Below are 27,833 nucleotides of genomic sequence, written 5' to 3'. Positions count from 1 at the left end.
TGTACTATGAACTATCATTCAGCCATAAGAAGGAATAAAGTATACATACATACTACAAAGTGGGTGAAAATTATGTTACTTATACATCTACCATGTGGACAATATATTATGCTAAGTGAAAGAAGCCAGAAACAAAATGCTGTGTATAGTATGATTCTAGTTATATGAAATATTCAGATTGGGTAAATTCATAGAGACAAAGTAGACTAGTGCACTGCAGGGGTTGGGGGTAATAGGGAGTGACTTGGGTGCTGGATTTATGTTGGGGATAATAAAAATGTTGTGGATTTTGATAGAGATGATGGTTGCCCAACATTGTGAATGTACTAAATAACACAGAATGACACACTTAAAAATGGTTAATCTTGTTATGTGAAATTTACTTCAATAATAAAAAAAGTTATTGTACTATCTCTTTTTTTCTTCAAGTAAATTTTTGTATGTACATAAGTAATTTAATTGTAAACTACCCCAAAATATTTTCTAAAACATTCAGGATATGAATTTATTTTTAAATTTTTTCATGGGACTTCAACTTACAACCCTGAGATCAAGAGTCTCATGCTCTACCAACTGAGCCAGCCAAGAACTCCCAGGATATAAATTTTAAAAATAAAAAGGGAATTTAAAATCAGTATAATAAAAAAAATTTAAAAAGTAAAATCAGTATCTCTAGTAAGGTTCAAAATCACTTACCTTGATGGAATCCCTTTTTCTTTTTTAGTGTTATACACCCAGTTGAGCAATACTTTTCTAATAAAGGCAAGCAGTTTTTTGCTTTCAGAATAATGCTTTATTGTCTCAGGACTCATATATCTGGAAAAAAAGAAGCAATCATTAAACGTGCTTTAAAATTTGAGGGATAGATTTTAATACAGTATTGTCAGAAAGCAGGAAGATGGTTTTGTTCATTCTTAACTGGGAATAGGATACTTTCATGAGCATAGGTTCAAGTCACAAAGTTGTAGATATAAGTAGGTACATAATTATGAATTTATATTCTGGGGCTCACTCATTAAAGAGATAGTATAAAAAATTGGAGATACATGATTTAAAATAGAGAGGTCAAGGTTCAGGGAGGAAAAGAATAACATGATTCAACTATTTGGAATTCAAATACATCCAGGTTTTCATGTTGGACTCCCCATTATCTGGTGAGGCAATGAACAAATTACCTCATTAAAATGTTTGCTCTACAAAATAGACCTGACAGTATCCATGCCCGTTGGGGATAATTAAATAAGAAAGTAAATAGGAAGCATCCAGGCCATCTCACATACCCTCTTATCTCTTTGATTTTACCTTTTGGACAGGTAGTTGAGGAATTTATGGGGGAAAATACAAGTGGTAAGTAAAGAATTAGTGGTTACTTGGAGAAGTCAGTGGCCCTGAAACCCCAAAAGAGTTTGATAGCACACATCCTATTGTCTCTAGGTTACTGCTGGCTTTTCTATCAAGGTAGCTCATATTTATGTGCTATAATTTGGTCTTGCTTAGCTAAATCCCTTGATTTTCATTATCTTCATCAGCAGGGGGATAGGGTGTTATCCTTGGGTCTGAGGCCCTACTTTTACAGTATGGCTTAATGGAAGGGCAAAGGTAGACCTTGTCCTTCCTATTGACTATACTGTTTTTACTCTGAAATTTGAGCAATTTCTCTGCTATGAACAGATGTAATTGAAAAGAAGTCAGTCATTCAATTCTGATTCAATAGAATAATATAGTAATTACATAGGACTTGATTTGTTTCGAATGTTAAAAATATCTATTGAACATATTATGCTTGCTAAAAGCTGGGGAGAAACCATAAACAAATACAGATCTGCTCCCAAGAGTCCAGCAGACTAGAGTAGTAAAACACGCAAATAACAATTGCAGTAAACTGTAGTGAAGGAGATATGGAGATAATAAACAACAGAGCACTCTGGATCCATTAAGTGGGGGGTGGGGTGGGGGTGGGGCATTTAATGTAGTGTTGGGGAATCAGGAAACCTTCCTGAAGGAATTAATGTTCCTAAGATCTGGTCATTTCAGTAGTTCATATGAGTCCTAAGGTTCTGTGATATCAGTAATCTAGGCTCCTGAATTTCTATTTTTTATCATCACATTCACTTTTAGACCTGACTTAGGAAGACAGTTGTGATCTCTTTAACTGGATAGTGAGGCTGCTTAAACTTTGAATGCGAGCTCTGTAATGTATTCGTCAAGTGACTTTGGGTCAACTGTTTTCATCTCTTTGCGCTTCACGTTTCTCAATAGCAAGATGAAGATAACACACTTAACTCACAAGACTTTTATAACGTTAGATTGGTAATACAACATGTTTAGAACTGTGCTTGGCCCAGCACTTAATAAATATAAGCTTTCTATTCAAAGAATCCTTTCTCAGGCAATTACACAGGCAGTTAGCGGAGGTCCAATCCCCCAACTCTTTCTTTCCTTAGACTTGTTTTCTTGCCACAGGACACGCCAACGCATGTGGCTACTGATAGGAATGGCCAGCAAATGGCAAAGTCAACTCCAAAGCAGCCCAGCAAAGAGGCAAGTACTGAATATAACTGTCATTAACAGGAAGTTCTCTGGGGATTGGAACACCATTCCACTTATCCTATTAGGATAAGTGATACTTATCCCACAGTGCCCGCCATATACTTTTGCACATATTAGTGTGTCATATTTATCTCTTTTATGTAGGACTAAAAAATAATGTATTCTAAAATTTGCCTTTGTTGTCTACTAGGAATCCTTTCAACACTTGAACTCCCTTTTCCCCACTGTTGACCTCCTTGCTCTAGGTCTTCATAGACATAGATTGCTTCTGCCTTCTTGGAAGATTTAAAGAGGAAAAATAAAAGCAATGGGCTGAATTGCTCTACACTGCTTTTTTAAAGTATTAGCTTCTCCTGAACAACACAGTGATAATGTTTTTCAGCATGTTATTTACTTATCCATTTAAAAACTTCCGCTGTACACTGTGCATCTGTCTTCTTTAAAGTGTGCATCATGTTTTTAAGTGATCACATTTGCCCAGCCCTTTTCCCAGTCTTTTTCCCATAAGCATTTGAATGGCCTAGAGCAAAGAGGCATGTAGAGGCTCTTGTCTTTACCCTCATTAATCAAGAAAACAAAATTTAAGTAAGGTGTAGTTTATCTTCCTACCTTGACAGGTATGTCATAATGATTTGTATGGCTAGGCTTGAAATGGAATCTCTTACACTCTTTGAAATTTATACTTGAACTGCAGTGAGACTGTGCTCCAGCGTCTGACTGTTTTTCTTCCTCCATTAGGCTTTATCCCTCCTCTCTGCCACAAGCCAGTACTTGTGAGTAGACACCATGCTGGCATTTCTCCTAGCTTTCAGGGTATGCACACCAAAGGCCCAGTTTGCTTGTGAAATAGTGGCCCAGGGAAAATGCCCAAGAATGCCTTGCAGAGGAGCTTTGGGACCATTTGAGCAGGGAATTTTGGTGTCTTTAGTTCAGAAGTGTAGTCTAGAACAAGAATGTATGTTATGTTGGGGCTTTGGATAGACATCATTGTACCTGCATGGCAGTTTACCTCTTCCTCTAGCTTACTCTTATATCCTTCATCCTTCCAAGGGGATCTGGGGCTACTGTTTAATATGTGGACTTCAAGGAACTCACTTGTGTACTGCAGAGGCTTACAGCAAAAGAAGCTATTACAAAAATATGCTGGGTATTAAGACAGAATATGCATTGGGAAGATGCGCCTGGAGGAATTAAGGGAGTCTTTGACCTTAGTGAGGCATTCAAGTAGTCTAAAAGGAAAAGTATTTTACCACAGGTCAGCTTTGGGGGCAAAAGGAAAAAGGAAAGAGCATCTCAATTGGAAGAAGCAGCATGTTCAAATGCACAGAAGTCTGAATAAGCAGAACAAGCTAAGAAACTGAAAGTAAGTGATTTGGCCTGATTTGGGGGTGCAGGGCAGGCAGTGACTCACACACGTAATACTGGATGATACCAAGTTACCAGAAAGAGCAAGATAACTCACTTGCATAATTCCCTAAAGGCAGGGGCTTAGGATGAGAGCATTCTCTTGCCAATATACTTACTTTCCCTTCTTCTCTCCAAAACTTCCTGCTGCACCCACCAGCACCTGGGCTGCACTCTGGGATAGAGTCTCGTTCCTGTATTGTCTCTGGTAGCTTGCCTAAAAGAAATGTGCAATCAAATTATTATATAGGATGGATAACAATAACAACTTAGTATTCCCTTTATGGAAAAACAGTCTGTGAGAGAGAAGTCGAAGTCCTTAAATAACCTAGTACCTTTATAAAAAAAAAATGTTTTTATGGAATCCAGACCTTGAGATCAGTGCAGAAGGTCTGTCTCAGCTTTGGGTAAAATCAAACTGGCTCTGTAGGCAACTAGGTTCCTTAATAAGGCCTTCAAAAATAAGTGGAGTTCTATGGCCAAAAAAAAATGTGGGAAGTTCCTGATCCAAGTATATCCCCTAAAAGTTTTAACAGTTTATAGTGCATACTAGAAAATTCAAGGCTCTGAAAAATCCTGTAGTAGAGAATCCTGGTTTATATCTTTCACTTCATTTTTCTAAATATTTCAACAATGGTACTCTATTTTCTCCAGTCTGGCATAAGCATTAAATGAGTTGTCACTGTTGTACAGAAAACAGTCATTTGTTCATTTGGTCCATATCCTGAGAGCTCACTTTGCTTCAGGCACTATGTCTGGTACTGGAGAAACCACTATCTGACACTGCCCTGCCTCAGTGTGCTGCACACTGTTAAAAATCACTGTACAGACCAACTTCCTAAATTGAAATGTATGATGTAACAAAAGACTTTTGCTTCCATAGAACACATCCTGTCTGCAGGATCATTTATGGATATTAAAACGCAGTTTTGCTCTTGAGGGATACCAGAAAAGGATAAATTTAATTTTAAGAATGAGGGAACAAAAGATTATTTGCCATAATACAGTGATTCAACAGAGTAACATTCTTCTTCTTAAACTTCATTGCAATATTTATGAAATAACATGAGATTAACATATTTTCTTTTTTTAATAATAAATTTATTTTTTATTGGTGCTCAATTTGCCAACATACAGAATAACACCCAGTGCTCATCCCGTCAAGTGCCCCCCTCAGTGCCCGCCACCCAGTCACCCCCAGCCCCCGCCCTCCTCCCCTTCCACTACCCCTAGTCTATTTCCCAGAATTAGGAGTCTATTTTTTTCAATATCCTCTAAGGTAAACACCATAGTTTGTAGAAAAATAAGGAAGCTGCAAGTAAATATGGAACTCATGAAAGCTTAGCAACAGAAATGACAAAACAGGTCCTAGAAAAATGTTAATTCCTAAATGATCATTCACACCCAAATATAAGAAGAATTTAGAGAATGGTTGATTCCTTCAAATAACTGCCATTTATTGAGCTCTTTGCCATACTATAAAATTAGCTGATTTATGTGTATACTACACAGAATTATTTAATTCTTGCAGGAAATCTATGGGGAAGATATTCTAATCTCTATTTCATAATGAGAAAGCTGAGGCTCAAAGAGTTAAGTATTTTTCCCAAGATCACATTACTCAGTTGTCTCTGAATTTAAAGCCTGTCTCCCCTTCCCTCTGCCAGGCCCCCAAGATGGTTGGGGGATATTATGTCTCCTATACCACCATCTCATCATGTTGTGCTTCCTCTTCTAATGTACAATAATAGAGAGGATATTGCCCCAGGTAACAATAAATGGCTGAGATTTAATTAAAAGCTCTCAAATCTTTGAAAGCTATAACAGACTAGTAACAGAGCAGTGAGCATTAGAATTGAGGTTACAGAAACAAGATCAACAAAACCTCAATTTCTTTCAGAAGTGTTCTGTAGTTTTTAGGGTATAGATCCTTTACCTCTTTAGTTAGGTTTATTCCTAGGTATCGTATGCTTTTGGGTGCAATTGTAAATGGGATTGACTCCTTAATTTCTCTTTCTTCAGTCTCATTGTTAGTGTAAACTACAGAACGCTTCTGAAAGAAATTGAGGAAGACACAAAGAGATGGAAAAAATTCCATGCTCAGGGATTGGAAGAATTAATATTGTGAAATTGTCAATGTTACACTTAATGCAATCCCTATCAAAATATCATGGACTTTCTTCAGAGAGTTGGAACAAATCATCTTAAGATTTGTGTGGAATCAGAAAAGACCCCAAATAGCCAGGGGAATATTAAAAAAGAAAACCAGAGCTGGGGGTATCACAATGCCAGATTTCAGGTTGTACTACAAAGCTGTGGTCATCAAGACAGTGTGGTACTGGCACAAAAACAGACACATAGATCAATGGAACAGAATAGAGAACCCAGAAGTGGACCCTCAACTCTATGGTCAACTAATATTTGACAAAGCAGGAAAGACTATCCACTGGAAAAAAAAATCCCTTCAATAAATGGTGCTAGGAAAATTGGACATCCACATGCAGAAGAATGAAACCAGACCATTCTCTTATACCACACACAAAGATAAGCTCAAAATGGATGAAAGATCTAAATGTGAGACAAGATTCCATCAAAATCCTAGAGGAGAACACAGGCAACACCCTTTTTGAATTTGGCCACAGAAACTTCTTGCAAGATACATCCATAAAGGTAAGAGAAACAAAAGCAAAAATGAATTATTGGGACTTAGTCAAGATAAAAATCTTCTGCATAGCAAAAGAAACAGTCAACAAAACTAAAAGACAACCTACAGAAAGGGAGAAGATATTTGCAAATGACATATCAGATAAAAGGCTAGTATCCAAGATCTATAAAGAACTTATTAAACTCAACAGCAAAGAAACAAACAATCCAATCATGAAATGGGCAAAAGACATGAACAGAAATCTCACAGAGGAAGACATAGACATGGCCAACAAGCACATGAGAAAATGCTCCGCATCACTGGCCATCAGGGAAATACAAATCAAAACCACAATGAGGAGGGGTTTTCAGGAAACATGGAAGCGGTGGTGACAGTTGGAATTTAAGCATTTTTGTGACGGTCTCTGGGTTCCCTGTGAGAGGAAAGGGGAGGATGCTGCTGGAATCATCTTCCTCTTCAATGCCACTATCCTTCCCTCCTCCCTTACCCTCAGATAGTATTACTAACTCTTCCCCACCCCCAATGTCTTACATCACTTCCCAGGAGATGAAGTGTATTCTTCACTGGTTTGCCAGTTGGTCAGGTACCCAGGGTAAACATTTCCTACAGGACCTGGTAGCTATGGCAGTGCCAGGAAAATTACAGCCATCGCTGGAAGGGCTGGAGCAGCTTAGTGTCCAGAGCAAACCGACCACCTTGTATCTTTGAGTGCCAGCTACGTCTTTGGGATCAGTGGTTTCGAGGTTGGGCTGAGCAGGAGTGCAATGAATTTGTCAGGCAGCTGGAGGTCAGTGAGCCAGACTTCATGGCAAAGTTTTACCAAGCAGTGGATGCTACAGCTGGTAAAGACTGATGGACATTAAAATCAAAGAAGATAATCACAGCTGATGGAGCCACAACTTTACTGTGAGAACTTCAAATGTGTCGCTTAAAGGTCTAGGGATGGTGTTCCAATCAGCTGATTGAACTTGTTGACCTGTACAGGCTTGATTATATCTTTGGAGGTGGGGAAGGGCAGAGGGAGAGAGAGAATCTTAAGTGGGATCCATGCCCCACACTAAGTCTGATTTAAGCGGGCTTCATTTCACAATCCTGAGATCATGACCTGAGCCGAAATCAAGAGTTGGATGCTTAACCGACGGAGCCACCCACGTGCCCCAAGCCTTGGTTATTTCAATGTTAAAAGCCTATCAACTGGACTGCTCACATAAATGTTTTCCATCCAAGTAAATCCAGTCTGCCTCCTGGCTTGCTCCTTTCTACATATCAGACTCTGAAGAATTCCGTGGCTTCTTTTGCAAGTATAATGAGAGGGAACCTACACATTATAACTCAATCATAAAAAAAAATAACCCAAGCATATTGCTGGCCCATGGGGCTTTTAAGTAGAGCTTTTCTACTCCAGAAGCAAGAGAGAAGGACAATAAAAGGTCATGTTTTTATAGTTTAACTGGATTAACGTGGTTGGTTTCACTGCCCTTTCCAGATTCTGGCATAATTGTTGGACATGCCAACTATTAGCTTTCCTAGTGATGATTTTGTAAAATTATGAAAAAAATCAGGAGAGGGAAACAATTAGTTACTCCTTCCACACTGATGTTTGTTTGAATCCAAATAGCAATGACTTTTAAAGTATATGTGATATTCTTGGAGCTGGTAATAGATTCCTATTCTGTAAGTTTGCTCTGTGATATGAAAACAAGTGACACTCTATAGGTTAAAGGGTTTATTTTTTGTATCAAAATAAAGAATCCTCAGGAAAAAAAAACCACAATGAGATACCACCTCACACCAGTGAGAATGGTGAAAATTAACAAGATGGGAAACAACAAATGTTGGAGAGGATGTGGAGAAAGGGGAACCCTCTTGCACTGTTGGTGGGAATGTGAACTGGTGCAGCCACTCTGGAAAACTGTGTGGAGGCTCCTCAAAGAGTTAAATAGATTTGACCTACAACCTAGCAATTGCACTGCTGGGGATTTACCCCAAAGATATAGATGCAGTGAAACACTGAAACACCTGCACCCCAATGTTTATAGCAGCAATGTCCACTATGGAATGAGCCTCAGTGTCCATCGAAAGATGAATGGATAAAGAAGCTGTGGTCTATGTATACAATGGAATATTACTCAGCCATTAGAAATGACAAATACCCACCATTTGCTTCAACGTGGATGGAACTGGAGGGTATTATGCTAAGTGAAATAAGTCAATAGGAGAAGGACAAATGTTATATGGTCTCATTCATTTGGAGAATATAAGAATTAGTGAAAGGGAATAAAGGGGAAGGAGAGAAAATGAGTGAAAATATCAGTGAGGGAGACAAAACATGAGAAACACCTAACTCTGGGAAATGAACAGGGGGTAGTGGAAAGGGAGGTGGGCGGGGGGTTGGGGTGCCTGAGTGATGGGCACTGAGGGGAGCATTTGGCGGTATGAGCACTGGGTGTTATGCTATATGTTGGCAAATTGAACTCCAAAATAAAATTTAAAAAACAAACAAACAAACAAACCAAAATCAACAAACCAAGGTAAAACATGAAAATATGTCTAGAACAAAGAAGGGCTTAAAAGATGCAAGATGAGATAAAGAGCTGGAGAGCAGAGCAGAAAGATCCAACCTACTTTAAAAAAAATAGGATTTCCTGGTTAAGACCCAATACAGAACACAAAATCAAAAAAGATATAATGGTAGAAAACAAAAATTTCGGGCAAAAAAAAAAATAAAAAAAGGTATGTGGAATGCATATTGCAGAAAAGAGAATATCACAAGCAGAGAAAGATCTAAGATGTCTTGCGGTTAGCATTTTCCTCTTTTACAAATTGGGAGAATAAAGACTAAAAAGAATAATTCATGAATCATATAATTAATGAAAGCAAGACTCAAAATGGAGGTTTCTGTATTGGTTTTGAGAGTTCTTGAATACCGTATCTTCCTGAGTTAAATTAAAACTCTGAAAGTAACTCAAAGATATAATATCATAAAATTTGCTGGTGGAACAAAGCATCATATAGGTTCATCCTTCATGGCACTGCCTCATTTGCTGAGAGAAATTATTTAGGTCCTTGGATAAGGTGCCTTTGAGAGCCAACCTCTTTGCCATGTCTAATGCTGAAGAGAGAACAATTGTACCCTATAGACTTTCCATTTCCCAAGTTAGATTGAACACGTAGAATGCTTGAAATCCTGTATGACTGGAATAACCAAGACATGGATGAGAGCTCCATATGCAATGAGGAAAGCTCAGCATGAACATTTTGAAAGCAGGAGTCATGGCAATGAGTCATGATCTTGACCTGGATAGTAAATGGCAACTAGGCTAATAGCAATTTCGCACAGAATCTAGTATGCTGTGGTGCCACAGAATTTCTCTAACTTTTGTCCAAGATTTGATATGATAAATACTACTCTCTACTTACAGTTATTAGCAGAGTTGGTGGTATCTTTCATGAAGAAATGACATGGACCCAGAGATGGGCAGTGTCATAGAAATGGCTGAGTAACACACCTGAAGGTTGAGTTCAGCTGTAATTTCTGACATTGGAATCTGTGAAATTCCCGAATCCTCTTAATAAAATACTTTTTACTTAGGCTATTTTGGATGGATCTATTTTTCTTTTCCCTTTTTTGGCAGTCAAACAGATTCCTAAGACAATGCCAAACTTCCCTGTACCTTTGTAGCAATCTATTAGGTTATGCAGGTAAGCATAATCAAGATGTTGTTAGCAAAGGAGAAAGTTTTCAGTATAATTTGAACCAAAATATTATTTTAAAAGTGCATGATCAGTACTAACGATTTGTGCCGACAAGAGACGCCTGTTGGCCAGTTCCATTGCTTCAATGTTAAGGGTCTCATCTATTTCCCTGTTACAGTCTAGACATTTCACCTTTTGATGTTCTGTTGTGTCTCCTTGACTCAACTAGGGTGAAACAGAAATAAAAGCAAAACAAAACACACGAATATTAACATATTTTTTAGCATAACCCTCAAGTAATTCATGTAAAAATTTGGTTTGAAAAATGATAGAAAATCTTCTAGATACAGAAAAAGTGTTCAGGTGAGTTTCCTCATCATTTCACAGTTATCCAGGAGGTAAAATAATTGCTAGTGTTGAGGGGAGAGACTTGTATTTTTACCTTTACATGGTGTCTCTGACAATTTATAAAAGCTACCATATATGGGATCCCACTTTAAACCAGTGGTCCTGAAAGTATGGTCCCCAGAAGCCTCAGCATCACCTGGAAATTGTTAGAGATGTACATTCTCAGACCCCAACTCAGACCTGCCGAATCAGAGAGTCTGGGACAGAGGGCAGCAATCTGTGCTTTTTACAAACCCATTCCATGATTCTTGTTGCCACTAAAATTTGACAATCACTGCCTTAACCTAATAACTTGAGGTAAAATAGAAAGTGAACTTAGCATTGGGAGTTGGGGATTATGGATAAATTCATCTAACAGATGAAAAAAGCTGAAGTATAGAGAAAATAAAAGATTTGCTCAAGATCCCAAAGCTATTTATTAAGTTTACAAAGCTAGGACACGAACCCAGATTTTCTGAATCCAAATCCAATCTATTAAGCAATCTATTTGTAACACCATAATGTCTCCCATGTTTGATCATCTGTCTTCCGAAACAGATCAAGTATCAGAGTGAGGGCCTCAATCTTGATTTTGCATTAGAATCAGCTGGGTAAATGGAACAAAAATATATATGCCTGGGACTACCTCAGACTATCTGCATTAGAATCTCCTGATTGGGGACTGGGGAATAAAGTCATATTTTAATAAGCTTTCTAGGTTGGCAAAAGGCCACAGTCAGCAATTGGGAGCTACTATAGAAAAAAATTGGATTTGACTTGGTACTTGTCATATCCAGAAATCCTGGCAGTATTCCTGTAGGCATAGGGCTTGGTTCCGAGTCCCCATCTGGAGCTTCAAGCGCTGGTTAGTGAGTATAAAGTGGATTTGGGGGAATCCTATTTTATAGAAACCAATTATCTTATGTCTCCATTCCTAGAAGTTGATTCCTCATATTGTATGATGCAGCAAAACATTGCAAAAACTGCAACATACAGTATGCATTGAAATATTATTACATTGAGGGCGCCTGGGTGGCTCTGTCCTGAGATGGAGTCCGGGGGTCAAGGCTCGGCTCTTAGCTCAGTGGGGAGCCTGCTTCTCCCTCTCCCTCTGCCTGCTGCTCCCCGCTGCTTGTGCTCTGTCTCTCTCTCTGTCAAATAAATAAATAAAACCTTAAAAACAACAACAACAACATTACATTGAAAACTGGACCTAACGTAGGAGATAGCAAAGAAGCAGTAGCATTTGAGAAAATTCCAGAACAGCTTCTATTATTTCTCTTTATGGCAGCTATGAGATGACTGGGGAGTTACATGCCCTTCAATGAATAAGAAGTCTGACCACAGAGTTTCTAGAGTATATCACAGAAGCAGGAGGTGACATCTCACGATACTGGCTTTGAATTCTATTTCATATTAAAATATAATATTAATCCTAAGTGAGGGGCTAGCAAGTGCTTGGCATATAGAATAGTATAAACAAATGCTAAATAAATACTGAACAAAAGCACCTGTCCACTGTCAATCTGGTAAAAAAAACTAGCCATTATCTAAGGCTCACTCTCCTCTCTTATGACATCTTTTGTAGGGAGCTCCAATGCATTGCTCCTTCTTTTGAATTTACAACACTAAGATTCCCTCCTTGCTGTTATGACAGTGGGTTACCAATACAACTTCTCTGTCAATTACAAGTATTAGAAATTTTGAATTAATATTTATAACATTTAGACTTACTCGAGGTAAGTGATATACACTTTGAAGGAGTAAATAAAAGATATGACTTGCTTACCGCATATGGGTTTTGAAGTCTAATTGCCTTCTCAACCACATTCCAATCTGCATTAGCAAGATCTTTGTCAAATTTGAGTGCAGAGGCTGCAGATTTGGTTAGCTCTTGAAAGTGTTGAAATGTACAGTGAAGTGATTTATATTTTGTTGACGTGACATCATGAAGACCTTTGGTACGAAGAGTGTGTTTTATCAATAATAAAGACACCACCATTTTGATATAGGGTTATAAAGTTTCCTTTTGTTCTTACTGCCACCAAGTATGTTTTATTTAAGTTAGAGACTCAGCATAAATTGTTTAATAATAGAAACATTAACAATTTCAAGCTTTTCTATTTTCATACTCCTCAAAAAGGCCGAGGTACATAAAAATAACAGTAATAGTTAGTATTTATTGAGTGCTTACAATATGCCAAGAAATCACATCTCAGCACCTTGCATCTTGAACATATTAAGTTTTTCATTATTTTACCCATCTTTTAAAAGACCCTTTTCCCAGTTTGATAGATGAGGAGACAGAGGAATAGAGGTGTGATGATTAATTTTATGTGTCAACTTGACTGGGCTACACGATACCCAGATATTTGGTAACATTATTCTAGGTGTGTTTGTGAAGGGGTTTCTGGATAAGAATAACATTTAAATGGGTAGACTGGGTAAAGCAGATTGCTCTCCTCATCGTGGGCAGCTCTTATCCAAACCACTCTCTCTGCCTCATGGTCTTTGAGTTGGGACATCAGTCCTCTCCTGCCTCTGCATTTGGACAGGAGCTTACACTTTTGGCTTTCCTGGTTCTCAGAATTCTGGACTATAGATCTTGGGACTTCTCAGCTTCCATAATCACGTAAGCCGTAAGCCGATTTCTTATAATAATGTCATATATATGGGAAGGCTGTATATATATGTATATATATATACATACACAGAGTAGATGATACATAAATATATAGGAGATATCCATGGAGGAGATATATAAATATGTCTATTTATACTTCTTACATATACATCCCTGGTATATGTATCCCCTATATATGTATATATGTATAAATATACATAACGTATGTAGGATACATATGTAGGAGGTATTTATATAGATATATGCATATACATATCCTATCTAAATGTAATACTGTGTATATATATGATAGATATATATGATATATATTTATCTCCAGATCTCATTAAGGTTTGAAAGACTCTTTGTATCAGACACAAATTTCTTTTTATGAGCCATAGAAGCTTCCTTGGAAAGCAATAATATTCAGTGAGCAAATTTTCTCTGCTCTCAGTGCAAGTAAACAAATGCTCCACAATAAGAATTTTAAGCTTATTTAGCTACTAAGTAGAACAAATGATACTCTTTGTGAAACCTCCCCTCTTTAATCTTTTCTTCCCAATTTACTATGTTAAAGCTCAGAGAATTTGAAAAAAAAAAAAAAAGAAAAAAATATTTTTTGCAAATACAAGGAATGAAGGTAGATTGGGGCATGCAATGTCATCCATAAAGATGAAGTCTCAGATTGCTTAAAAGTGGCATTAGGATGAAAGCTCTGTGTAAAAGAAAGGGTGATAGAGCAGTTGGGAGTATAATGAATTAAAAGCGTCAGGGCTGGGCAGCCCAGGTGGCTCAGCGGTTTAGCGCTGCCTTCAGCCCAGGGCGTGATTCTGGGGTCCCAGGATCGAGTCCCACGTTGGGCTCCCTGCATGGAGCTTGCTTCTCCCTCTGCCTGTGTCTCTGCCTCTCTCTCTCTCTCTCTCTCTCTCTCTGTCTCTCATGAATAAATAAATAAAATCTTAAAAAAAAAAAAAAAAACGAGAGAGCCATTTGCTTCTAGTTCCTCAACTGCTATTACCTTGTTGCATGATCTTGGGGAGGAACTTTTTACTCTCTAGATCTCCATTTTTCCCTTGTTAACAAGTGGAGGATGAAAACAGGCATATTGCACAATCCAACTGCCTCCTACGACTGCTATTTCTGCTTCTATGCTCCTCATACCCAGCAATCAGTTATCCACAGAACTAGAGTTAACCATATAATTATACTTACTTGCTTAAAACTGGTCAAGGAACTCTTTTTGCCCTTAGAATAAAAACTTAACATCCAAGGCCCTTCACTACGTAATTCCTTCCTACCTCTCCATCTGTACATTCTCCACTACCTGCCTTGTTCTCAAAAGGTCAGACTCTCTTTCCTTAAACACATTCAGCTTCTAGCTTCCTCAGGAACCTAGCACTCATTTTATTTTCTATCTTATTTATGTGTGATTTGTTTACTTTGATGCACACAAGACCATAATGCATCATTGTCAGTTAGAATAGTGCCTGGCAGATAGGAGGCTTTCAATAAAAGTTTGTTGAATAATTAAATAAACTTATTGTATTATTTGTTTAAATTAGACCAGTGTAAATAAGTATCTTTTTATACAAGCTTATTGGCCTAAACTGTTCATATACTTTTATACAGAGATCCAATTTTCTCTTCAATTAGATATACTGTTGATTTTTATTTATGCAGATGCTTTCTTCTTCATTAGTAATTCTTTAGAATATTTAGAATGTCTGTTTCTTCACTCAGTGTTAGTAATTAGTAGGGCTTACCTAATTTACTAACTGCAATTGGCAAAATAAATCTATTGACAATCAACGTAACTAAGCATACTGAAACTCCATGAAATAGTATCTAGAATAGAAAGAAAAATACAAAGTAAGTATTCATGACAGTTTCTTATAACATATGCTATATTTAAATTAAGCTAAATTGTACTAAGTCAAAAAGTCCTCATAGTAGGAGAGAATTTGAACATCAGGCATGTTGAAAGTGCTCTGGGGATTCTCTATTTTCCTGCATATGTTTTATCCATCTTTTTGGAACCAAATCAAAACTCAGGAAACATGATTTGACAAGTAAACATATATTTATAAAGACACTGAAAAAAAAAAAGGCTTGTCCTTAAATTCCATTGCTATACTTCTTAGATCTTGGGAATATGCCTGTACTTTATCAATTCTTACTCACTATACACACCACCGTGTGCATAGCCATTCTGTGTTCAACATTACCATCCATAGCAAATAATTCTCATCTGAAAAAGGAGAACCAATCAGCGTTCTTGATAGGTTGGCTTCACCTCATATTTTGCCTCTCTGCATCCCTTCATTGTCAGGAAGGAGGAGCAATTATGTCTTTGGTGCCACTTGATTCTTTTTTTTCCTACTTGTATTCCAAGTTGAAACAATACTTTTCAATCTAATACTGCACACTTCTACTGATTTACATAGCTCCAACTTCTAGAATTTATGTTATATCCTTAGCCAGTCCTCTGTTTTTTGGCTACAGATGGAGGTTAGAGACAAGAGCATGAAACCACAACAGAAGCCTTCCAGGCTGCACATTAGAATCATTGGGAAACTTTAACATAATGGTGCCCAGGATGCTCCCACTGAATATTCTGATTTACTCAAGGGTGGAGCCCAAGCATTAGTAATTAGAAAAACCAAGGTATAATGTACATACTTGAAATGCACTTGTGTTCCCTTTGATAAATTTTTGACATTGCATACATTCACATAACCCTCAACCCCATCGAGAAGTACAATATTTTTATATTCCCCCACAATATCTCAAGTACCCCTTCACAATCAATCCTGTACCCCACGAGAGGCAACTACAGTTCTGATTTCTATGTCTATAGATAAGAACTGCCAATTCTAAAACCTTGAGTAAATTGAACATTATGTTTCCCATTGTGGTTTTAGTTTGCATTTTCCTAAAGTAACAATGTCGAACGTTTTTAATGTACTTAGTGTTATATATCCTTCCTTGTGAAGTGTCTGTTCAATTCTTATGCCTATTTTAAAAATTAGATTGTTTTTCCTTTATTATAAAATTGTAGAAAATTTGAAGAATATATTCAGGTGCTTCATATATTTTAACTAGTTTAATAGTTGTTTACTATAGGAAATAGTTCTGATACCCATTATTTATTATGGCCAGCGTCAGAACTCCACAGGCATCGGTAATTTACTATAAGTTCCTGAAGCATTCTAATGTGCATTCAAAGTTGAGAACCACCAAATTAGGTAATAGTAATACGAGCTAACATCTCTATAGGAAGCACAGAGCACAAAATATGAGGCGTATTTAATCCTCACTACAATTCTATGAAGTAAATACCAATATTGGACAATTACATGGGTGGAAAACTCAGGTACTGTCACTCACCCAAGGTCATTTAACTTGGCAGTTGTGGAGACAAGATTAACTCACTTTCAACCTTTTCCTGTAGTGCTGCTTCATAAGTATTAAAAAGTTAACTGTAGGATTCAGCCAAGTTAAATTAAGGAAGAAGTGCGACTTCCTTCTCAACTAATTACTACTAGTGAGGGCATTTCATTACAAGATTTTATTTGCTAGAGTTTTATCTCAAATCAGGTCTACATGGAACCATTATCCTCATCACTATAGCTCATATTTCTTATACATTCACACTACATGCTAAACAATGTGTTAAGCATTTTATGTACGTTTTCTATTTCTCATCATAACCCTTTGAGATTGTGGTGTGCTAGAACTGGCTTTTGCCAGTTCAAGAGAGCTGATCATTAAATTTTCAGGAAGTTATTGAGTTGACTGTTATTCTGTTAGAGCGATTAGGCAAAACCAATTGGCAAATGCTATGAATTAGGGCTCCCTTTGACCCCTAATAAAGTTACTTATTAAACATTTTCTAGCACACCCTTTTGAAATGAGGAAACTGACATGTGTGATGGGATGAGAGTTAAATAACTTGCTGATGGCCACACAGCAAATAGCAGCCAACTAGAAATTCAGAATCCAGATCCATGTGCAGTGTCTACCATTACACTGGTCAGGATGTGTGGTGCTGAATGGACCTTGATTATTCAGGCATGTGGAGATAGTTAAAAAGAAGGGGGAGATCATGTAATATTAGATACTTTGGTTTTAAAGCAGTGTTTAATTGTTTAATGATTACGCTGTTATCCAGTTGAACATGCAATGATTCCCTTGCTGTCCTTCCCTTTACATTTGGAGTTTTTGTGTAAAAAAAAAAAAAAAAAAAAAAAAAAACTCACAATGGAAGTTTTAGATGCATTGTGATATCTGCACAGGAAATTTCTTTCAAAGCTCCTTGTAATGTTCTTAACTGGAGATGACAAGGAGGAAGAGTTATGCCCATTGTGATCTGTTAGGCAGAATTGGGGGCTAGTATCAGTGAAGAGGCAACTTCACTTGACAATTAAAATGTTCTGGTTTCTAGCATTACTAAATGTCACTGCACAAAATTACAGAAAGTAATAGCCAATCATACACAATTTCTGCTTTTCTTGAGTGGGTATTAGGAGTAAGTAAAAAAAAAAACCACTTATTGAGTTCGTACCCTGTATTAGGTACTATTTTATTTATTTGTTTGTTTGGCACAGCGAGAGAACACAAAATGAAGGCAGAAGGAGAGAAAGAGAGAGAGAATCTCAAGCAGACTCCTTGCCCAGCATGGAGCCCAAGGCAAGGCTGCATCTCATGACACTGAAATCACAATCTGAGCCAAAATCAAGATTTTGATGCATAACTGATCGAGCTATACAGGTGCTGTAATCAGGTACTATTTTAAATTATTTATAAATTTTAACTCTTTTAACCTTCATAATAAACTTATTTTAAGAGTGTAATGAAAAGGGATTCCTGGGTGTCTCAGTTGGTTAAGTGTCTGCCTTCTACTCAGATCATGATCCCAGGTCCTGGGATTGAGTCCCATGTTGGACTCTCTCTTCATCAGGGAGTCTGATTTGCTCTCTCCTTCTGCCACTCACCCTGCTTGTGCTCTCTTGCTAGTGCTCTCTCCAGCATGTTCTCTCTCTTTCTCAAAGAAACAAAAAAAAAATCTTTTTTTAAGAAAAAAGAAGCCAGAAAAGATAAACCCAAATCATTCAATCAGGTGATAGGTAAGAGAAGGAATGGGTGTGTTCATCTCTCTTTTCTTATTTGACGTGGTTTCATTGCTCTTGTAATGAACAATATGATGGCAATATAAGGAAAGGATTTAGGAATCCCTTGAGCCTCCAGGAAGAGAAAAAGTTGTCAGTTGTTTTTCTTCTCTCCAGTCATGCCATCATAGCTAAATCACTCCCACAGTCCAAGTAGGGTTGAGCTACCTCACGACTAAAACATATTTTAGTACACGGTAATAGTATCCATTAAATGTTCAAATAAAAGAATTAATTTATCTTTACTTGAGATTTTTCCCTCTCAGAGCCAAAAGAAAGGTCAGAGTAGGCAAGCAGAAGAGCCATGTTTATATTAGGTGTTCCTTTCATTTCACTCCAGACCATTATGAATGCCCAGCGCCAGCTGAACCCTTGCCCAAATCGAGACAGAAGAGGGCTCAATAATAGAAAGACCAGGAGTCTAAAAGACAAAAGAGATTTTAAAATGTATTATTCCCATAGACATTTTTTTTCCATTTCATTCTACTCTATTCCAATCTATTCCCTGTGGAATTGCCAACTCTCAGATGAAGGAGTCATCTTTCACACAACCTTAGCGTAGATGACACCAAAAAAAGGTAGAAGGGCATTTCATAGGGAGAGATGACAAGAGGATGACATTAATCTCTTTATTTCCTTCTATTAGGTTTATAGTCAGGTAATTCCACATTTCTTAGGCGGAAAAGAAAAAGAGATGTTTTGTAAATATATTTTCTTCTGGATCCCAAAAATAAATAAAGGCAAATCTAATGAATAAGAACTGAAGGGGAGGTGGAATGTCTTCCCTTTCTCTTTGTAGATTTTAATCTTGCTGAATCTATCCAATATTGGCCGATTCATTTCTATTTTTTCTTTTAATCACACATTTCCTACATTTTACACGAATGGGACTAATTTCCATTAATTGGCACTAGCCAACTGATGTCGACGCCTAATTAGTTTTCCTAGATGGAAGTAGAATGCTAGCAAGGTGAGGAATAGAATCCAGAGAGTGTAGCCATGGTGAGTTTTCCTCCTCTGTGTCATGTCCTTTTTACTTACATGGGCAGACTCTCTTCTGCCTCTTTTTTTTTTTTTTTTTTTTTACATTTTATTTATTTATTCATGAGAGAAAGAGAGGCAGAGACAGAAGCAGGCTCCATGCAGGGAGCCCGACGTGGGACTTGATCCTGGGTCTCCAGGATCACACCCTGGGCGGAAGGCAGGCGCTAAACCACTGAGCCACCCGGGCTGCCCTCTTCTCCCTCTTACCATTGAAAAGGGGGCTACAAAAATTATTTAAGGAAAAAGGACATTTACAAAGAGAACTTCCTAATGATTTTTAAAAAGCTATTTGTAACTATAATTTAATCAGAAGGAAATTATTTGTTATACAATGTTGGGCAAACAAAAGCAACATAAAACTTTTATTTATGATTGGTGCTGAACTTTATGAAACCTCATAGAAAAAAGTAACACTGGATGAAACAATAGCAAATGTTAACAGCAGTTGCCTCTAGGTAGTAAAATTATGAAAAATTTTTTTCTTTCAATTATCAAAAATTTTATAAAGAGCTTGGATTGCTCTGAAATGCGGTTAAAAACTGGAAAAAAAGAAAAACCACCTCACTAAAACAGCAAATTGCTAATGATTCCTTGGCAAGTTTAAGAGGCAATTCTTCATTTTCATTCTAAGGGATGAATCATTTCTATTTAAACAATATCTTTGGACTTAGTCAATGCCCTCTAAATAAAAAAAAATTCACATGACATTCTTACCTTAAAACAATAAGTGTGAAATAGATATTTAAGGAATAATATATGTCATAAAATGATACATATAAATACGTATGTGCAGGAATTAGAAGTCCAATGAAGGTAAACACCATAAGAAAAGCAACAAATGAGAGGCAATTCCAGAATCTGCATTTTCAGAAGAAATAAATGTAGTTAATTACAGTTAACTAATCTAACATATTTATCACAAAGTTATCCATGTGAGGCATTGTACTAGGTTTAATCAAGAAAATATGAATAAGGCATTTGCCTACACACAAAGGGCTTATAATTTAACTGGAGGGGAAGGAGCACTAAGACAAGTAAATAATTCTAGAGCAACTACATGTAAATGAGTGTGTTTTTTTGGCACTGATTCTGAAAATATGTTTTGGTTCATTCAGGCATCATGATTCATATACTTGAGAATCCTAATTGTGAGCTCCTTATATCATTAGGAAGAGCTAAAATTATTTGTCTTTAAAAGAAATGCTGAACTGCTAGTCTGCCTTACATAGTGATAGAATTAAGGCTTATCCTAAAATCTAGCTAGCATTTATATGTGAATTAATCCTTTATTCAAATGAATGCCCTTTGTAGATTCTCCATTTGGGATTTGTGAGCATATGTATATTCAAGTGCCCTAGAGCCCAGGAAAACTCTACATCACTCCAAGGTGCATGTTCTCATCTGCTACAGGCAAAGCAATTTGGAAAAGGAAACTCAATTACCAATATTGATCATATTTCGGTGCTGGTGCCGTAGGAGGCTATTTAAAATTTACTTCTTATTATCTTTCTATATATTTCCTGCTTAATGTCATAGTATTATAACAAAATAAATATAGAAGAGAAGCATGAAAGAAGGCAGCCACTATGCCAGCATGCAGGGGAAGCACATTTTAGGAGCAGAAACACAAGGACAGAAGCACAAGCAGGGAGCATGACTGGCGTGTCTGAGGAGCAGCAGAGTGATCAGTGTGGCTAGGGCAGGGTCAGTGAGGGTGAGAGTGGTGGAAATCAGGGGGACATAGGACTTTATTTGCCATTAAAACAACTTTGACCTGTAGCCAGAAGGGATGAGAAGTTATTAGATGGTTTTTAAACATCTTTTTTAAAACATTTTAAACATTTAAACAAATGTTTTTAAACATTTTGTTTTTAAACAAAAGGCATGATCTCAGTAAGGAGGAAGTGAGGCTGGTGAGGAAAATCATAAGATTGACACAGTGTAGTCTCATTGTGATTGCAGAATTGTTTGAAATGGTATCCTAGAGACTTTAAGCTGAAAACATGAGAGGTGATGCACATGAGACAGTGGCAAGGACCTGCTGCAAATGTTGTAGCATATAGGAGGGTTTACCATTGTTACCCCAGATTTCTACTAACTTGGTGAATAGGAGCTGGAACATGTCATATGTTAGTAAGATTCTTGAAATTGAGATTATGAAGTGATCATTTAGTGGGTGTCTTAAGCGGGGTGGTAAACATGCTCATAGGAAGAGAGGAGGTCCAGGAACTGAAAGGTGGAGTAGAAGGATCAACTGTGTGGTGACAGAATAATGGTGTGGCCATATTTTCTCTTATAGCATTGCCAATGCTCTTGGCAAATAAGCAAATGCCCTAGCTTAATCTTTTGTTTTTCATGCCACCTCTTCATTGTCCTTAAAACATTGGTTTTCTATTCTAGTAGCAGTGCCATGCTTAGCCATATTGGAGCCTGAGGCAGAAGGAACTAATCAGTAATATTGGTCTTATCTTTATTTAAAATTTTTGTAATTTCACCATGGAATTTCTGCATTAATTATATATTTTTAAAAATATTGTGCTAAAATATTATTTATCTTGATTACTGTTTTTTTTTTTGCACCTTCTTAAATTTTGTGCCTGAGATGAGTGCCTTCACATGCCTTACCTTAATCCTGGCCCTGTCTAGTGAATTATACTGGAAATTATTAAGTAGATGGGTAGAGAATGGAGAAAATTAGAAGGAAAAGGGAGCCCACATGAACTCAAGATAAGGTTCCAAATTTTGCCTAAAATTAGAGGACTAGAAGACACAAGAATAGAGTTTTTATTTTTAAAAATTTTTTTAATTTTTTTAATTTTTTGAGAATAGAGTTTTTAATAAAGGATTTTAGTTGGGTAGTTTGGATTCAGCATCTTACTTTGATCAATGTAGATGTAGGTATAGTCGCTGGTACAATATTATAGCTTCTAATTTGTAAAAATATGCTAGCTACTCACTCGAGAAGAAGCGTTTCAACTCCTGGTTTAAAACTTGTGGAATTTAAAAAAAGTCCCATAATGGCCAAGGTAAATATTCCAGACATTCCAACTATCTCACCTATTTTAAAAGAAATAAATATAAAGTATTACTTTAACATCAACAATGGCACAAATTTTACCTGAGATGAAACTATCATCTTGATATTGATAGTACAGTAACTTTATAGAGAGGCTACCTTACTTGGTTTCAACTTGATTATGTGGCGGATTCTTACCACCACCCATCATCTGTCTTCTTTTTCAGATTCGCACCCAACTGTGTTGTCAAGTCTGTACTGAACATCCTTGCACTGCTCTGGTTTCAGATCCTTGCCAACGATATGAAGCTCACAAACTCCTTGTGCCCCAGTGTGGATCGAGCCCCCTCTACAGGTCTAATTTTTTCAGAGGGGCTCTGGAGGAATGACATGGAAGTGAGCCAATGAGTTTCTTTATGGACTAGTCCAGTTCCTGTGCTTTCTTCTTAGGAGACAGTAGGAGATAGAAATGGCTTGACTTTGTGGCAGGACTCAGGCAATCAAGCCAGTAGAAACCCCATATGGATATACTTCTCCAGCTTAATTTTGTTTGGGTACATTTACTCTGCAGGACTGAAAAGCATATGAAACTGGAATATTCTTAAAAGTAGTTGTATTAGAGTTATATTCTCCCTTGCTAATGAAAGTAGTATATTATCACTGTAAAAAAATTCAAATAATTGGGACGCCTGGGTGGCTCAGCCATTGAGAGTCTGCCCTCGGCTCAGGGCATGATCCTGGGGTCCCAGGATCGAGTCCCACATCGGGGTCCCTGCATGGAGCCTGCTTCTCCCTCTGCCTATGTCTCTGCCTTTCTCTGTGTCTCTCATGAATAAATAAATAAAATATTTAAAGAAATTCAAATAATATGGTACAGTATCTTTTTTTTAAAAGAGGAGCTATAATCGAACTACCAAGACTTTGAGTACAGACCATCCCCAACTTATGAAGATTTGACATGGCAATTTTTTAGCTTTACAATGGTGCACAAGCAGTGTGAAGCCCATAGAAACAGAACTTCGAATTTTGAATATTGATCTTTTCTCAGGCTAGCAATTTGCGGTAAGATGCTCTCTCATGATGCTGGGCAGTGGCAGCAAGCCACAGCTCCCAGTCTGCCAGGCTGTCGTGAGGTGGACAGCTGATACATTTGCAATCATTCTGCACCCCTACAGCCATTCTGTTTTTCACTTTCAGTACAGCCAGGACTCAATAAATTACATGAGATATCCAACACCTTATCATAAAATAGACTTTGTGTGAGATGATTTGCCCAACTGTAGGCTAATGTAAGTATTCTAGGCATGTTTAAGGTAGGCTAGGCTAAGCGACGATTTTTGGTAAGTGAAGTGTACTAAATGCATTTTTGACTTACGATATTTTCAACATACAGTGGGGTTGTATTGAGATATAACCCCATTGTGAGTCAAGGAAGATCGGTATAATTCTTAAAAAATTATATTAGAATTTTTATCATGTAGAGGACTGTATTTGTTTGGAAGAAATAATTTAATAAATTAGTTGAGAATAGAGAATGAGACCCAAAGGGCAGCTTTAAACATTAAAAGATACTTGTTGGGACGCCTGGGTGGCTCAGTGATTGAGTGTCTGCCTTCCACTTGGGTCATGATCCTGGGGTCCAGGGATCGAGTCCCACATCGGGTTCCCTGCCAGGAGCAGGATTCTCCCTCTGCCTATGTTTCTGCCTCTCTCTCTCTGTGTCTCTCATGAATAAAAAAAAAAAAAGAAAAGAAAAAGAAACAGTTTAAAGAAAAAAAAGATACTTGTTGAATTTATATACTAGATACAAACAGTAAGAATTAAACAGGAAGCATGGAAAAGTGAGGAATTAAAGGGAGCTATCAGATCTCATAGAACCACGAATTAAATAACTTCACTTCCCTTGTGAGCTCCCTTGTGCTCATCTTCAGTAAAATTTGCTAAGAACCAAAAACTTCTGTATATTTAAAAGGAGGTAGCAGGGATCATGAGGAACTAAACCACCAATTTTCAGAGAGCATGAGATCTTTGGGTGCTCATAAGCTATAGAATTGGGAATTCAAGATAATTGGATCAAGATCTTTAAGAAGAGTGGAGTACCCAATGAACTCCTCATGATGGCATATATACGACATGCACACACACAAAGCCACACATTAAAAAAAGCTATAATGAGATTATACAGCAATAGAGTTTTGTAATAAGCTTCTTTTTTCCACTTATTGTTTAGCAGACATTGTTCTGGTTAATAAATAAAAATGAAAACTTTTAATTGTAAAGAATATTGTGCATATACTACTTTTATAACGTTGCCGTATTTATCGATTGCCAAGCATATTTGTTTTTTGTTTTGTTTTGTTTTGTTTGTTTTGTTTGCCAGGCATATTTGGATCGCTTCTTTGCCCCTCCATTTCTTTGGCTTACTTTACATTACTTTGTTACAACAATCAGTATTTTAATTACTGGTGGCTTGTTTTGTTTTTTTGTTTTTTTGTTTGTTTTTGTGGCTTGTTAAATGTTTTTTACCTACCTAGTAGAGAAAGTTCTTCACTTTTTTTAAAAGTTATATTGTCTGTTTTTACAATCAGTATTTCCAGATGATATTTTAAATTGGTAAAATTTCAACACCCTCAAACAATCATTGTTTGATTCAGATTGTGATACATTTCAATTTTACAAAATTAGTGACCTTAGCATACTACTGAATCTTCCCTTCCAGAGATTGAAAATTACAAGTTTTATATTCTTTATTTTAATCCTGGCTAGAAATGGTACCTAAGCCATAAACTAATGCTTTGCTTAGTTAGTTTTGAATTATAAAATAAGAGGGAAGTGTGGATATAGGCACTTTGAGGAGATTAAGTCCTTGGTAGTCATAGTCATTTATTAGGTAATAGTGAAACTTGGAAAATATTTATGGTGAATATCTTGAAAATACTAATAATATAAACATTAAGCCAGCCTCCTGGCTTAGCACAACTAATTTATCTTAAAATGAATGGAAGTTTCTTTTACATTAGATTTATATTTACTCTGTACCTCATTTTCATGATATTCTGTTCTAGAAGTTTCCTTTCTAACATGTTTATAGGGCAGCCCTGGTGGCTCAGCGGTTTATTGGTGCCTTCAGTCCAGAGCGTGATCTTGGAGACCTGGGATCAAGTCCCACATCAGGTTCCCCGCATGGAGCCTGCTTCTCCCTCTGCCTGTGTCTCTGCCTCCCTGTCTCTCTGTGTCTCTCATGAATAAATAAATAAAATCATTAAAAAAAAAATGTTTAAGGAGACATTTTAACTTTAAGGTTTATAATTATTTAAGGGGGTATAACCCTTAATCTTGAGGCTATGTTCACTTACTAAATGTGGTAGAAGAAATTCTATTCACTAGAATATGTTTTTTTGTAGAAATTTAGATATCCACAATTAAAGTAGTATGTAAGAATGTATCTGTACTGACTGCTCTCTTGCTATCCATTAATTCATGAACTTGATTCTGTAAACTCACTTGATTATAACTGGCTTTAATCTACTGATTAGAGTTAGGAAGCCTCAAGATCCTATATTTCGCCTTTCTGTCTCAGACATGAAAATAATGAATGTTGTTACTCTTGCATTTCTAAGAAGATGTTCTCTGTCTTGATTTATTCAAATTTTATATTTCTTAGTAAACTTTTATACTTTTCCATGTTTAGCCTCAAACGTCTTGTTCAATTTACCCCTTTGCATTTTATAATGTTTTGCTAATGTAAAGAGAATCAAATTCTCATTGTATTTTCTACCTAGCTACTGCTGGCTTATAAGACACTATCTTTTTGTATATTTATCTTAAATTGAGCTATTAAAAAGCCTTTTAGGCTTAGTTTATTAATTAACTCTTTTGGGTTTTCTCTGAAGTCTAAAACATGGTCACTAATGCAATCATTTTCTCTTTCAAAATTAAGGATATATGTCTTTCTTTTTTTGTTTCTCTCTCTGTCTCTCTTACTGCATTAGCTAAAGCTTCCAGAGAAATCATGGATATCAGAATAGAAAACATTGCCTTGCTCCTAGATGTAGATGGAAGGGCATAGGTAAGTTGGTAACGAGGTATTATTTACTGCACATGCTAACTCCAAGTCATTTATAGGGATGTCTTGAAGAGCTGAGTTAAACAACTCTCTGAGGCTGCATCAGAGGACAATAATATGGTGAATTACTAATATCTGCCATGCTTCTGTGAGGAGGAAGTGGTAGGAAATGGATTAATAACATTGATAGATTTCCTAATATTTAGTCTTACTTGATCTGTAACTTCTATTTTGATTTCCTTTTTGATCTAAAATTTACCAAGAAAAATATATTTAATTTCAGGCTATTAGAATGACTATTTTTTTTAAAGATTTTATTTATTTATTTATTCATGAGAGACACAGAAAGAGAGACAGAGACACAGGCAGAGGGAGAAGCAGGCTCCCCACATGGAGTCCAATATGGGACTCAATCCTGGGACCCCAGGATCATGCCCTGAGCTGAAGGCAAACACTCAACCACTGAGCCACCTGGGCATCCCAGAATGACTATTTTTAAAGACTCTACTTCTGTAATTGGTAAATTGTGATTGTATTGTGATTGAACAGTGTTTGGGATTTATTAAAATGTTCTTCAAGTCTAGTTCATTTCTTTAAATGAATTACTAGTCATATACTTTTCTACTCGTATATGTAAAGAATATATATTCTATTTGGGGAGATGAAACTATATATTCTATAAACCAAATATTTAAGTTTTTATTTATATCTTTTTATAGCCAACATTATTTTTTGTCCAACTGGTTATGAAATTATCTGGGAAATGCAAACTGAAGTATCTCATTTTAATTGTGATTTTGTCAAATTGTTTTGGCTTTTATAGTGATATTTGCTTTATATATCTTGAGACATTGATTTCTGTTGTATAGATACTAATATTTTATCCTTTGATAGGTTATTTTAACAAAAGCATTCCTTATAGAGAAGTTGAATTTTTTTTTTACAAATTTTGCCTGGTGTGTATTTTCCCATATGTTTGTTTTAAATTTTTCTGTTATTTAGTTTTAGGCATAGGCCCCAGACTTACAAATAAAAAAGATGAAGTACAGAATTGAAAAGCTGAGACTTATGTGATTGACATCGTCTCCAAAAACAGTAGACATCCACAATTGAATCAGTTTTGAACTTAGAATTCCAAATAAGAAACTTGCTAGAAAATAAGACCAAAGTTCAAGCAGGATGTCAAGCACTGCAAGATAGGAGAGTAAACAGAA

At 36.6% G+C, this 27,833-nt stretch overlaps 1 protein-coding gene and 1 pseudogene across 1 annotated transcript in view; one reads left to right on the top strand and one right to left on the bottom strand.

Moving 5' to 3' along the window:
- The window catches only part of SLC9C1 (solute carrier family 9 member C1), a 74,561-nt gene that overhangs the window by 32,983 nt on the left and 13,745 nt on the right, over positions 1–27,833 (bottom strand). Inside the window, 9 exon segments of the mRNA XM_041746754.1 lie at positions 697–816; positions 4,074–4,171; positions 10,415–10,540; positions 12,492–12,658; positions 15,089–15,170; positions 18,740–18,914; positions 20,252–20,395; positions 22,495–22,594; positions 27,647–27,808. Coding sequence (XP_041602688.1) covers positions 697–816; positions 4,074–4,171; positions 10,415–10,540; positions 12,492–12,658; positions 15,089–15,170; positions 18,740–18,914; positions 20,252–20,395; positions 22,495–22,594; positions 27,647–27,808 — 1,174 coding nt within the window.
- LOC121486138 lies at positions 7,052–7,560 on the top strand (annotated as a pseudogene).

This window comes from Vulpes lagopus, chromosome 1 (genome assembly GCF_018345385.1).
Source record: "Vulpes lagopus strain Blue_001 chromosome 1, ASM1834538v1, whole genome shotgun sequence".
In the NCBI taxonomy this organism is placed as follows: Eukaryota; Metazoa; Chordata; class Mammalia; order Carnivora; family Canidae; genus Vulpes; species Vulpes lagopus.
Note: the sequence above shows the minus strand (reverse complement) of the source record. Positions and strands in the feature narration are given on the sequence as shown.